We start from the raw sequence: 14,921 nt of genomic DNA on the forward strand, positions 1-14,921 counted from the left end.
ATAGATTTAAGGTGACTGGCAAAAGCTTTAAAGGTGACATGAGGAAAAACTTTTTTTTTAAAAACACAGAGAGTGGTTATGATCTGGAATGCACTGCCTGACGGGTGGTGGAGGCAGATTCAATTATGGCCTTCAAAAGGGAACTGGATAAGTACTTGAAATGAAAAAAAATGTGCAGGGCTAGGGGGATAGGGCGGGGGAGTGGGACTAGCTGGATTGCTTGTGCAAAGAGCCAGCGCAGACTCGATGGGCTGAATGGCCTCCTTCCATGCTGTAACCGTTCTATGATTCTAAGTTCTGCCAGGTACATGTTTTAGTCGGAATAATGAGGGTCTTTGTGGCAAATTTGAGTGCTAAGAACTGGATAAGGCTACATATGAAACAATCGGGTTGGAGGTAGATGGCATTTGGGATAGTTCACAGAGGGGGATTAACGTTGCTGGAGTCTGTGGTGCAAGTTATGTACTGTAGTAAGTTGTCCTAGCTCGAACTATAGGTATAAGATTTTGACCCTGTTAGGCTTTGATGCTCAGATAGATATTTGCATGCTCAACAAGGAAGGATGCAGTGCTGGATCTGGTCTGACGCAGGACAAGTAAGTAACTCAAAAGGTAGGAGAACACTTGGGAAATAGTGACCATAACCTAATTATTTCATATTGAAAATAGATAAAGAAAAAAGGAGTCCAATATAAACACCTGGAAATTAGTTAATTTCAATGGTAAGAAGGGGATCTAGCCCAGATTAACTGGCTGGATAAAAATACCTGATCAAACAGATGGGCAATGAGAAATACTGACTCTCAAGATGGAAAAGGTAAAGGCTAAATACATTCTGACTAGGAGTGAAGAGGGTAAATCAAATCTAAGGGTTCCATTGTTAAGTATGTTAGAGTAAACATGAGATTTAAAGTAGAGGCATATGATAAATATAAGGGGGATAATATAGAACACTGAGAATTCTAACTGTTACAGAAAGGAATCAAAATGACAGATGAGGAAGGCTAAGAGAGAGTATGAAAGAAGACTGACTGTCAATATAATGGGGAAATAATGAGGCTTTTATAAGCATATAAGGAAAAGGACAAAGAAGGAATGGGACCAATTAGATGAAAGGGTTTCTAGTGCTTCAGAAAGTGGAACTGGTAGAGATGCCTAATAAGTATTATGCATCGGTTTTTACAGAGGATTATCTGGATTATCAGAAAGAGATAAATGAGGCACTAAATATAGTTTTCCAAAAATCTTTGTAAATAGTTGTGCCAATGGACTGGAGTTTGACAAATATTACACACCTATTTAAGAAAAGAGGAAAAGGATAAAGCAAGAAATTATAGGACCGTTAGTCTTTACTTGGTGTGGGTAAATTCCTATAAGCCAATTTTCCATTACCAGCAAGGAGTGCTGCCCATTGGCCATGTACGTTGGGAAATTGCAGGCACAGCAGCCACGATTTTCTGCCCATTCATTTTAGTGGTATTAAAGAGAATGTAGCTGCATGGAGAGAGGTGGCTCGCAGACAGAAACAAAGAGTTGGGGTAAATGGGTGTTTTGTGGATTGGCAGTATAAATAGTGGTGGAACCCAGAGATCTAAGAACATAAGAACATAAGAAATAGGAGCAGGAGTAGGCCAATTGGCCCCTCGAGCCTGCTCCGCCATTCAATAAGATCATGGCTGATCTGATCCTAACCTCAAATCACCTCAGATCTGTGCTGGGACCTCTTTTGTTTTCCATTTATTGAAATGATTTGGACATAGGCACAAGAGGAATGATATTTAAGTTTGCTTATGATGCCATATTAGGGGCCATTGTAAACTGCGAGGAACATAAGACATTGCTGCAGGGATAGAGAGGTATTAGTGGAGCGACAGGAAATGTAGAGAAATGTGAAGTAGTATATTTTGGGGAAAGAACTAGGGAAGCAAATATGGCTAAATTATAAGCTTCTTAACATATTGGAGGAACAGAAAGATTTGGGGTTGTATATAGATCTCCAAAGATGGTAGTTCAGGTAGAAAAAGTTACAAAAAGGCTAATGGAAGTCTGGGTTTTATTCATAGAATCATAGAGCACAGAAGGAAGCCATTTGGCCCATCGTGCCAGTGCCAGCTCTCTGAAAGAGCTACCAATTAGTCCCACTCCCCCTGCTCTTTCCCCATAGCCCTGCAAATATTTCTTTTTTTAAGTAGAGATTGAATTCCCTTTTGAAAGTTTCTACTGAATCCGTTTCCACCACCTTTTCAGGCAATGCATTCCAGATCATAACAACTCGCTGAGTAAAGAAATTTCTCATCTCCCCCCTGGCTTTTTTGCAAATTACCTTAATCCATGTCCTCTGGTTACCAACCTTCCGAACATTTGAAACAGTTTCTCCCTACCTATTCTATCAAAACCCCTCATAATTTTGAACACCTCTATTAAATCTCCCCATAACCTTCTTTGCTCTAAGGACAATCCCAGCTTCTCTAGTCTCTCCTCATAACTAGTACCATCCGCAACCCTGGTACCATTCTAGTAAATTTCCTCTGCCTTGACGTCCTTTCTAAAGTGTGGTGCCCAGAATTGGACAATTTTCTAGCTGAGGTGATTTATAAAGGTTTAGCCTAACTTCCTTACATTGGTACTCTATGCCTCTGTTTATAAAGCCAAGGATCCCAGATGCTTTTTTAAAAATTAAAAACAGCTTTCATTGTTTCAAAGGAACAATGGATGCAAAAAAAAGGCAAATGGAATATTGGCCTTTATCACAGGTTGGAATACAACATTGAGGAAGTGATGTTTCAATTGTACATAACAGTGGTCAGACCCCATCTGGAGTACTGTGTTCAGTTTTGGGCACCTAACCTCAGAAAAGATATCCTTGAAGGGGGTACAGTGCAGATTCACCAGAATGATAGCAGAGCTAAGAGTTAAATTAATAGGACAGGTTGCATAAGCTTGGTTTGTATTATAGACCATAGAATTTAGAAGGTTGAGGGGTGATCTAATCGAGAACTTTAAATTGATAAAGGGATTTGATAGGGTAGATACAGCGGAACTATTTCCTCTGGTGAGGGAACAAGATGGCACAATCTTATCATTAGAGCTAGGCCATTTAGGAGTGATATCAGGAAGCCCTTTTTCACACAAACGTAGTGGGAATCTCTTCCCCAAAAGACTAGGGACGCTGGGTCAACTGAAATTTTCAAGACTGAGATCGACAGATTTTTTTTATTATTAGGTAAGGGTATCAAAGGATATGGAGCAAAGGCGGGTAAATGGAATTGAGGTACAGAAGAGCCATGATCTAATTAAAAGGCAGAACAAGGTCGAGGGGCTGAATGGCCTACTCTTGTTCCTATGAAATTATGTTGAATTTTGTTTTCTCTACAGTTGAAGTATTGCATGCAGCTCTGGACCCTCATTATAGGAAGGATGTTAGACTTATGGAAAGGAAATATTGAAGCTCCTGTTTTTTTTTCATGATTAATACTCTGTCCAAAGGTATTGCTACTATTAGGGGGCCTATAAACTACTCCCACAAGTGTTTTCTGCTCCTTATTTTTTCTAATTTCCACCCATATTGATTCTACTTCCTGATCTTCTGAGCCAAGATCCTTTCTCACCACAGTCCTTATGTCATCCTTTATTATTAGGGCTATGCCCCCTCCTTTTCCATTCTGCCTGTCTTTTCTAAATGTCATGTACCCTGGAATATTTAGTTCCCAACCTTGGTCACTTTGCAATCATGTCTCTGTAATGGCTATTAGGTCAAACCCATTTATCTCTATTTGTGCAATTAATTCATCTATCTTGTTACAAATGCTCCATGAATTCAGATAAATAGCCTTCAATTTTGACATTTTACCATTTTTTTCCTGCTTTGACCTTACTTGTTGTTGCATTATTATGGGTGAACTCTCTGTCCCTTCCTGCCACACTATGCTTATCTTCACCCAAGTCACTACACTGTTCTATTGTCTTAATTTTTCTCATTAGATTTCTAAATTTCCCCTCACCTGACCCCTCATTAAAGGGGCCACAGGATCCTGAAGATGGGACTGGTTTGTTAACTGAAGGCCTTGGCTGAGATGGAGGCCTGCAGCAGGTAAGTGATCGGAGGCCTCTACTATGCCCTCTCCCTCCATTAGGAGCATCTGGATCTAAACCTGTTGCTGCCCCAGGCCTACCACCATGGTTCACCTGGTGGTCCCAGAGTGGCAGGAACTGGGGGTGGATAGAAAGGAAATGGATTATGAATCTAAGATCCGCCAGCATTTGCACGTGGCGGGCGGGGAAAGAGTAGTGAGGTGGCAGTAGGCTACAGGATTGTGAAGGAAATTCCACATCTAACTGTGGTTTAAGGGCCAAAGGCAACATTGATTGATATATAAGTTACATATTACAAAGCAAACATGCTGCTCTGTGTATGAATACACTTTCTGAAAAACTTATCACAGCAGCAATTGTGCATTTGCATTTAAACTGTGGGGGTAAATAACACATACGTACTGAAACACAGGAAATATAGATTAAGTATACATAAGGGCAAACTAGTGATTCTGGCATAGTACTGTTTCCCCCAGTGCCCGGTGTAAATAACAAGAACTGCATAAGCTGTATTCCATCAAGTTATAAAACCAGGCATAGAATAATTTGGGGAGTATGGCACAGAACTGAACAGCATTAAAGACTGTGAGTGCTGTGATCTTTTAGAATGTAAATGATGAAATGTGAGTTTGTGTTGATTTATGAAAAGTTGCTCAGTACAGCACATAGTTATATGCCTCTGTACTTAGAATAGTTATTTGGTCAATAAGTCGCAAATGTTTGTCTTAATTGGCACTAATCCTACAGAGAAACCATCATATTTTCATAGCAATACTGCTTTATTCTATTGAACATTCTGGGTATTACTATGTAGAATAATTACAATTTAAGTAATTAAAAAAACACTCAAATGGAATGGAATTTTAAAATAGCTGAAACCATGAAATTAACAGACTACTTTCCTTTAGCAGCTGTGTACATAGTGTTTCATAGAACAGTTTTATGGGGTACGTTATAATCAGCTCCTCTGTATCCCATCCAAATAGTACTGCTCTCCCTTCTTTGGCCCATGAAGGGATGCTTTTCGATGTCAGAAACATTTAACATGTCTGCCATCAATGTTGCTTATGACTGGTCACCAGAAAGTGAGATTCAAATTTGGTAAATACATCTGTACCCCTGAGATGGGGATAGGGGCCTCACCTCTGAATAATGTTCTATTCAAAAGAACCACTGAGAACTGGAGAAATTCTCCCACTGAGAACCTGGTTACAAATGCAACTGGGCTTATAAGGCGAAGTTGTACAAAATTACAGCACTGAGGTGAAGAATTTTCTCAAACTTTGTCATTTTTTGCACATTGCACCACATACAAAATCTCATTGCAACATATTTCCCAATAAAGCTATGTCGCATTGAACTAAATTACAGATTTAGTTCATTCATAATTATCGGTTTTCTTCAGCCTCCCTCAGCCAGCTTTTAAATATTCAAAAATATAATCTACAAAACATTTAATTTAGCCTGAATAAATCTAATAATGTCACGTTTAACAATTTGAATCATCTTACTTTTCATTGTTCTCTCCTTCTGCCGGAAGTCCCGGACACTATGGTTTTGTATTAATTCTGTGGGGTGAGGCTGGTTCCATGACTGTTTCCCTCACCCTGAAAGCATTCAGCCTTCCATTTTGTGGCCTTAAGAACTGATTAAAAAAGAAGTTGTCCTATAAGGACAGACAGGCCTAAATACCAAATCAAAGCTGAGATTCAAAATTTGGATCCTGTACTAATACAGATACCAGGCCACCCTGTTTTGTATGAAGTTTTTTTGAAGGATCAATTGTGCTGCAGTATTACTGTTGTACTACTTAATTACACTTACTTACAATGCATGGTTAATTCATCAAATTTTAATCTAATCAGAAGGGTCAAATATGTAACTACAGTTGCTGTGTAGCTATAGATATCCATACATACATTTATACATTGTCTGTTTTGTATAAAGTTATACTGTACTGTCCTTCTACAGTATAGTTATTGGAAAACTGTAGTACTTTCCATTTCAAAGCTGTTCTGATTACATGGAACAAGATGTATTTAATCTGTGAATGAGATTAAATCAAAGTAATAAATAGTCCTAAATAATCAGACGTTAACTGTTTTTAACCAATATCTATTAGATGATTAAATGAAAACAAAAAGGTAGCAGCATTAACCAGAACCATTAAACATAATGTTTACTGCATTTCTGGCTTTTAAATGAGTCCATTGTTGTATACTGTATGTGTATCATGGATTAAATTTAACTGCTGTCAGCTTTTTAATTTTGAAATGCAGCCTGGTCCTTAGTAGTTTGTTGAAAAGATATTTTGCAATGACAAGGCAGACCAACAACAAACAAAAATTAATAACTTGAAAACATACCTGACAATGTACTAAAAGATAGTGTCTCTTTAACGAAGATATACAAATATATTCCTTATTTAAACATCAGTGTAAAGTGCCAGGCGTCAGGTGTGCTCAATCATCTAGCGGGTTTTCCCCTTAGATTTATGGAGCTGGCCAAGCACTGCGATGTACATTATATTTTCTGATTTGTTTCAATCCATGGAAACTAGTCTGAATTCTCTATCAGCGGTGCTAACTGGCAGCCTGGCATGCTTCCAATGGTCGAATTAAACCTTCCTCATACACACGTAGGATGGCTTCACATACAAATTTGTATTGACTCTGGAAGAAATGAAGTGTTATTTAAAATGTGCTTTCATCAAGTCAAACTAAAACATACAAGTGGATAACTATTAGCTTATTTATAGGAATATTAGAAATGGTTAATAGGAAATGGTTTTACTAATATATACGATTCCTAACATGTTCTTATTGTCCAGTCATTATTACAAACTGAAACATTTATAAAAACAAACTGCAGCATTAAAAACAATTCCATTATTTTAGGATAAGAGACATAAAATGAAAATTTTTTAGACAATCCTATTAAAAGCTATCAAAATGACTCTAGCTATAAGTCTTTCAATTTTCAGTTTTCTGTAGGCAGTGTGCTAACCTAAAAATGGTTGCAAGATACATCTGGTGGATATAAAATGTCCGTAAAAAAGTGAGTAACCATGCGATATTGATGAATGTAAAGGCAAATACAGTGCACATTGCTTTATGTGCTATGCACCATATCCACTTTTTACCACATTATACTAGTCCACTATTCTGGATGCACATTTACTGAATGCATAACGTGCACACCATGTATTCAGAAGACATAACTGAGCTTTCACTACACCAGGCAGGACACTCTTCACATGAATAATATAATGTTGTTAATTATGCAAGGGGAAGAGAGTGCCAAATTGGACTGAACATTCCAGAAATAGCTACAGTTCTATCCAATAGGTTGAGACACCACCATCCTGAAAAGCCCACTTTACGCATGAACTGAGGTTCAATTATCGGGGGTGAAATTCAACTTCAGTGGGGTTACAAAATGAGATGGCAGCGGATCAGCCACCTGTTAAACAGTTAATTGAAAGGAGAAGTGGGCGGGTTGTATAACGGGTGGCTGATCCGCCACACCTCATTTTGCAACGCTGCCGATGTTGAATTTCACCCCCACTGGCTCTGAGGAGAAAAACATGATGCTGGAGACAAAAATAACAAATGTATTTTACTTTACAGTAGAAACACAAATATTATAAACAAATAAAGCATTATTGTTCAGCAGATAACAGTAACTGCTCAATTTTACTGTTGTCACAATCGAAGGTAGTTTGTTGGAATGTAGAAACAATTAGATTTCTCAGTGAAATGTTTACCATCAACTTACTTATGTGCCAGAGATAAACAATGTTAATCAAACAGTATTATCTACATACCACTGTACAGGATACTTGCATATGACGAAGAAGTGCTATTATGCTTTCAGTAAGCAATTGTGCAAAAGTAAAATGATTTGGTATGATCACTGGTCATTCACTGAAATTTTTGAATCACTGTGAAGCGGTTAACAATGACAACAATTTGCATTCACGTAGCACCTTTAACACAAAGAATGTTCCAAGATGCTTCACAGATAGGCACATGGAAGATAGACACTGAGCCAAAAGCATGATCGAAGAGATGGGTTCTGAAAACAATTTTAATGGAGGAGAGAATTTTTTTAAAATATTCGTTCATGGGATATGGGCGTCGCTGGCAAGGTCAGCATTTACTGCCCATCCCTATTTGCCCTTGAGAAGGTAGTGGTGAGCCGCCTTCTTGAACCGCTGCAGTCTATGTGGTGAAGGTTCTCCCACAGTGCTATTAGGTAGGGAGCTCCAGGATTTTGACCCAGCGACGATGAAGGAATGGTGATATATTTCCAAGTTGGGATGGTATGTGACTTGGAGGGGAACGTGCAGGTGGTGTTGTTCCCATATGCCTGCTGCCTTTGTCCTTCTAGGTGGTAGACGTCGCAAGTTTGGGAGGTGCTGTCGAAGAAGCCTTGGCAAGTTGCTGCAGTGCATCCTGTAGATGATACACAATGCAGCCACGGTGCACCTGTGGTGAAGGGAGTGAATGTTTAGGGTGGTGGATGGGGTGCTAATCAAGCAGGCTGCTTTGTCCTGGATGGTGTCGAGCTTCTTGAGTGTTGTTGGAGTTGTACTCATCCAGGCAAGTGGAGAGTGTTCCATCACATTCCTGACTTGTGCCTTGTAGATGGTGGAAAGGCTTTGAGAAGTCAGATGGTAAGATACCCGCCACAGAATACCCAGTGTCTGTCCTGCTCTTGTAGCCACAGTATTTAAGTGGCTGGTCCAGTTAAGTTTCTGGTCAATGGTGACCCCCAGGATGTTGATGGTGGGGGATTTGGCGATGGTAATGCCTTTGAATGTCAAGGGGAGGTGGTTAGACAAACTCTTGTTGGAGATGGTCATTGCCTGGCACTTGTCTGGCACGAATGTTACTTGCCACTTATCAGCCCAAGCCTGGATGTTGTCCAGGTCATGCTGCATGCAGGCACAGACTGCTTCATTATCTAAGGGGTTGCAGAGGGAACTGAACACTCTGCAATCATCAGCGAGCATCCCCATTTCTGACCTTATGATGGAGGGAAGGTTATTGATGAAGCAGCTGAAGATGGTTGGGCCTAGGACACTGCCCTGAGGAACTTCTGCAGCAATGTCCTGGGGCTGAAATGATTGGCCTCCAACAACCACTACCATCTTCCTTTGTGCTAGGTACGACTCCAGCCACTGGAGAGTTTTCCCCCTGATTCCCATTGACTTTAATTTTACTAGGGCTCCTTGGTGACACACTCGGTCAAATGCTGCCTTGATGTCAAGGGCAGTCACTCTCACCTCACCTCTGGAATTCAGCTCTTTTGTCCATGTTTGGACCAAGGCTGTAATGAGGTCTGGAGCAGAGTGGTCTTGGCGGAACCCAAACTGAGCATCGGTGAGCAGGTTATTGGTAAGTGCCGCTTGATAGCACTGTCGACAACACCTTCCATCACTTTGCTGATGATCGAGAGTAGACTGATGGGGCGGTAATTGGCCAGATTGAATTTGTTGGAGGAATGGAAATGAATTCCAGAAAATAAGGCCCAGGCAGCTGAAGGCTATACCACCTACCGTGGAGGTGAAGGAGGGGATGCATAAGAGGCTGGAGTCAGAAGAATGGTGTGTTCGAGGATGAGGACAACTAGATTAGAATGCAGAGATAAGGTGATAGAAGGCCAAGGAGGGACTTAAAGATGGGGACAAGGATTTTAAATTCGAAGTGAGAGTAATGGGGAGCCAGTGTACATTAGCGAAAACAGGGGTGGTGGGTGAGCATAACTGTTGACTAAGATAGATACAGCAGAATTTTGGACAAGATGGAGTTTATGTAAAGAAAGAAAGACTTGCATTTATATAGCACTTTCATGACCTTGGGACATACCAAAGCGCTTTACAATCCATTGAAGTACTATTTAAAGTGTAGTCACTGTTGTAATGTAGGAAACACGCCAGCCAATTTGCACACAGACAGCAGTGTGATGACGACCAGATAATCTGCTTTAATGATGTTGATTGAAGGATAAATATTAGCCAGGACACCGGGGAGAACTCCCCTGCTGTGCCTCAAAATAGTGCCATGAGATCATTTACGTCCACCTGAGAGGGCAGACTGGGCCTCAGTTTAACGTCTCATCCAAAAGATGGCACCTCCAACAGTGCAGTACTCCCTCAATACTGCACTAGAGTGTGAGCCTAGTTTTTGTGCTCAAGTCCCTGGAGTGGGACTTGAACCCACAACCTTCAGACTCAGAAGCAAGGGTGCTACACCACTGAGCCACAGCTGACACCACAGCTGTAGAATGGAGAATTGGAGGACAGTATTAGAGCAGTCAAGTCTGGATGCAACGAAAGCGTGATTTCAGCGGCAGAGTGGCCAATGTTGTGGAGTTCAAAATAAGCGATCAGATGCAGAGAAAATGGGGTCTGAAGCACTGCTCAGGGTCAAACAAGATGCTAAGACTATGGATAGCCTGGTTCAGCCTGACAGAGTGCCTGAGGATAGACTGATAAGGAAGCGGAGTTAGTGGTAAGGGCCGAAGACGATGGCTTTGGTCTTCCCAATGTTGAATTAGTGGAAGGTAAGATGCATCGGAAGGTAAGATGTTGGACAAGCAGTCTTATAGCACAAAGGAGTAAAGGGGTCAAGAGAAGTGGTGGCAAGGGAGAGCTGGGTGTCACCAGTGTACATGTGGAATCTAACCCTACATCTAGAACTGATGTTGCCAAGGGGCAGCATGTAGGTAAAGAAGAGTAGGGACCTAAGGGTGGGGCTTTGGGGACTCAAAGTGATTATGCAGGGGTGGGAAGAGAAGCTATTGCTGGAGATGCTCTGGATATATTCAGATAAAGTGGAATGAAACCAAACGAGAAGTCCCTTGAAGCTGGACAATGGAGGACAGGCTTGGAGCAGGATGGTGGTCCACTGTGTCAAAAGCCTTGGTGAGGTTAAGCAATATGAGGAGGGATAATATACCATGGTCACAGTCATATGATATTGTACGGTCTGGTTGGGATGAAGTGGCACGCTTATTCATTAAAACAAAGACAGATGTTTTGCTTTTAGAGTTGGCATGAAGGCTAGGGAGATGTAGTGATTGAAGTTGTCAAAAGGGAGAGCTTTAATCTGAGGAATTTCCATTGCTGATGGCATGAAAGAATCCTTTAGGTCCTGATCCTCATGAGGCTCACATCCATGTTCCTCAGGCTCCACGGCATCCAGGGCCATCTCCTCCTGAGATTTCAATTCCATTCCTTTCTGAATAGTTAACTTGTGAAGGGCAAGCAACTATGATGTAAAATCTGCTCAGGGGAATACAGCAGAGCTCCTGCACATCTATCAAGCAAGCAAAACCTTCAATTCAAAACCTCTATAGTCCTCTCAATGACCATTCTAATTAATGAATGAGTAATTTGAGGTTGGCACTTGAAGTGTGGCCATGAGTCATGGAAGCAAGTTGTATGCCTAGTCACCCAGAAGCCAAACCGACATACAGCTTCCTGAACACGGCTGGGAGGCTGGACTGCCTCATGACAAAATGGTTGTGACAACTCCCTGCAAAATTTTCACCGATATGGAAAATTCATTGTAGCTGGTCACAAACAACTTGAACATTGAGGGAGTGATATCCCTTTCTCCATTGTGGATTCAAGACACACTTTAGACATTTCAGCACATAATCTAGGTCAACATTTCAGTGCAGTACACCTGTCCCTTGCACAAAAGGTCTTCAGATACCTGTTAAGAAACTCTGACCAGCTCCATGGAGGAGGACAGCTTGTTTTGCACTAATGTGGTGAACTGATTAACCACATACAGCTGGAGGAGGTCACTGAAATGGGGTGAGGCCACAGAGGGATTTAAAGGCTGGAACAAGGATTTTAAAATCAGGTAACAGGGCACAGGTGGTGTAATTTTCTGACTCTGTGTCTCTGGCAGGGAGTTCACCTGGCGAGATTGCTTATTGGAGATTCTGGCATGTGCTGTGCAGGATTTTCCAAACATTATTAAATGCTTGAAAAATTGTGTGCAGTAGATGCAAGAATTTTTGATGTGCACTGTTGTTGGGTGGGCTCCCTGTGAAGGAAAATGATCCCTAGGGAGCCAGTGGAGCATGGCACAGATGAGGGCGATAGGGGCTTGAGAATTTGTGTGGGTGAAGATGTGAGCTCTGGCATTCTGGATAAGTAAGTAACTTTAGGAGGTTGTGCAAGGACAGCATCAGAAAAGTGAAGTTTGGGTGATAAACGATTTGGATAAAGCGTTCGATAACAGTGGAGAGAGGCAGAGGCAGACAATGTCAACCAGCAACAGCTTCAAAAATCCAGCTGGGCTGTTAAAAAAGTGATCAGGGTAGCAACACCAGAATGGAGTGGAGCTGGATTATAATGGCACCACATCTGTGGAGACAGAAAGAACAAAATGCAAACCATTACTTAGAAGCGTAGATATTGGAACTAGAAACAGACAGCTGCTGATACCATTTATAGAAATGATTTACAAATATACATGAACTGCAACTGTGGTTTATTGTATTAGGATTTTCTGTGTGTACATCAGTGACTTTAAAGACTACAGCCCTGAAATTCTGTGGTGATTCTGCTGGTCACTCGCCGTAACTCTGACAGGAGACCAGCAGAACCCCTTGGAAAATGACTTTTCCATGGGTTTCCTGGCTGGGGCACAACTTCCATCCACCCCATAAAAAGCAAATGATGGCTAGGGAAGTAGCCAGGGATGGGCATCCCTAACTGGGAGTTCCTGCTCCTCAGTCAGGACCCAATGTTGTAACGGTGGTTGTTAATTCTTAGTGAGCGAAGGTGTACAGGCCTCAACAAGGGTATTCGTGGTTCCCACTGCGGAGGTCCAGCCAGACAATGGGCTTGGATCCCCAAAAAGATTTATTTTCCCAATATATTTATATCTTTGCTCGGGGGGTGTGGGAGATAGGGCCATTGTCAGGGTCAGGCAAGGCCTAAGCACGGGTGGGTGGGTGTCGGAGTTTCCGGCAGGCACGGTCAGGTGGCTGCAGGAGATGTGCCCAAAGTGGCACATGCACCCACCTGACTCATGCAGGTGAGGTGCCCTCCCACAGATCCTGCAAACTTCAGCACGGTCAATGGTCAAAGGAGTGATCCCAGTGTAAATGCCAGAATTAAGGCTGAGGAAGTTCGGAACCTACTTACTGATATGCTACTTTCATTACATTTATATCGCCGTCTTTTCAAGTATTGTTACAAAACTAGGAAATTGCACTCTAGGAGAAACAGTAACTTAAACTTACCAAACTTTTGGGATGCCAGGGTGGGATGTTTCACACTCCAGGATAAATTTGCTGTCTTGTCTTCTTATAGTTTTTCTTTGGTGGCTGTAAACTTGGTGATGTCCTTTAGATCTGTAGGCACTAAAATCCATTTTTTGGCCAACCTTTTGAATTTGTAAATTCTTTGACAATCCTTTGATGTTTGACAAAATTAGGGAACTTTAACTTTTTTTTTGCTATTATCGTCTATGCGCATGACCTTCCTTCAGGTGCTGGAATGTATGTCACAAAATAAGCATCTTGATAGTTGCAAAAATATTTCACAAAAGTAGATAATTTGGGGTTAAAGAAACAAGCCTGATGTTGTTCTCCTCTGGATTCCATTTTGCTCATTTATTGCCAGTACTTCTTATATCATCTGTTAAGTACCTGACTGAGGCAGTCAGTTTCAACACCTGAACATAGGTTTGAACAATGACAACTGACTTCTGATCAGTTGTCTTAGCTTACCGCTGGTGATAAATTAAGATTTTGATTTGTCAGAATGACAGCATTTTCATTTTATGCGATTGAAAGATGCTGTATGTCTGCAAGTCAGATTATTGGTATCATTCCCGCTAAGTGATTCCCAAAATTACCGTTGTGAATATTAGTCATGCTCCTCACAACAATCTGTTCAACTAATGACAGTTTAGGTTTGCAGTGCAATTCAGCGTTTTAGCTGACAACAGTGGTGCAAGGTTCCATAAACTCTTTTGAACATTACGGTTTGAATAAATAACTGCAGGTAATTTAAGGTGGTGCATCACATTGATGCACTAATGTAGTGCAGTTTAGTGTTGCCTTACAGTGTTAGGATGCAGCTTTATCATTTCCCGGAAGTTTTTGATCTTGGGGAGCAAAAAACAAAAAATGTGCATTTCTTGCACATCTCAAAACAACTGGTTATCATAATTGACAGGGGTAGAGAAGCAGGTTGCCTGCCCGCCCTCTCAGTCAGGGAATGGTACATGGTATAAATGGAGCATAAAAAAGGAAGCAAAAAATAAAAAATGTGTCTGATATATGTATCCGAGGGAAAGGGAAGATAATAAATTAGCCAAAAATTCACAACACAGAGCGCTAGCTTGAAAATTCACTTGAATGTTCCTTCTAGATCCTGAAATTTCATGAAAATAAATATCTTCGTTATTTCTTTCATACTTATCATCCAAATCTTACCGATGTCTGTACCATCATGGCTCGCTGGTCTCTTGTTGTTCTAACAATATCTAGTGGGTACACAGGTTGGCTGTTTTCAATTAAACACATTGCTGTCTCCATGGCAATGAGGACACCAGTTCGGCCAATTCCGGCACTGCAAAGAAATCAACAGAGATGAAATGAAGTGCGGATTAGAGGCAAAATAATGAACACAATCAAGCCTTAAGCATAACAGAGCAATTTATGTAAAACGTGACTGAATGTTTTTATATATGTAGATCACTCAAAGGCTTATAAGACTACATTCACACTACAACCTTCGCATTGGTGCAAAGTGGCTGCAAATTGCACTGATGCTGAAGTTGCATTGTATAT

The 14,921-nt window shown here is 41.1% G+C and overlaps 1 protein-coding gene across 3 annotated transcripts in view; it reads right to left on the reverse strand.

Annotated features, from left to right (window-relative positions):
* Positions 1-6,173: 6,173 nt before the first annotated feature.
* LOC137341719 (tyrosine-protein phosphatase non-receptor type 3-like) overlaps positions 6,174-14,921 on the reverse strand; it is a 234,329-nt gene continuing 225,581 nt past the window's right edge. For all 3 annotated transcript variants that reach the window (XM_068005156.1, XM_068005163.1, XM_068005147.1), the window contains 2 exons: positions 14,565-14,700; positions 6,174-6,763 (listed from right to left, as the gene is read on the reverse strand). In XM_068005156.1, coding sequence (XP_067861257.1) covers positions 6,674-6,763; positions 14,565-14,700 — 226 coding nt within the window. In that variant the 3' untranslated portion in view covers positions 6,174-6,673. The remainder of the gene's footprint in view (positions 6,764-14,564; positions 14,701-14,921) is intronic.

Source organism: Heptranchias perlo, chromosome 2 (assembly GCF_035084215.1).
Source record: "Heptranchias perlo isolate sHepPer1 chromosome 2, sHepPer1.hap1, whole genome shotgun sequence".
Classification (NCBI taxonomy): domain Eukaryota; kingdom Metazoa; phylum Chordata; class Chondrichthyes; order Hexanchiformes; family Hexanchidae; genus Heptranchias; species Heptranchias perlo.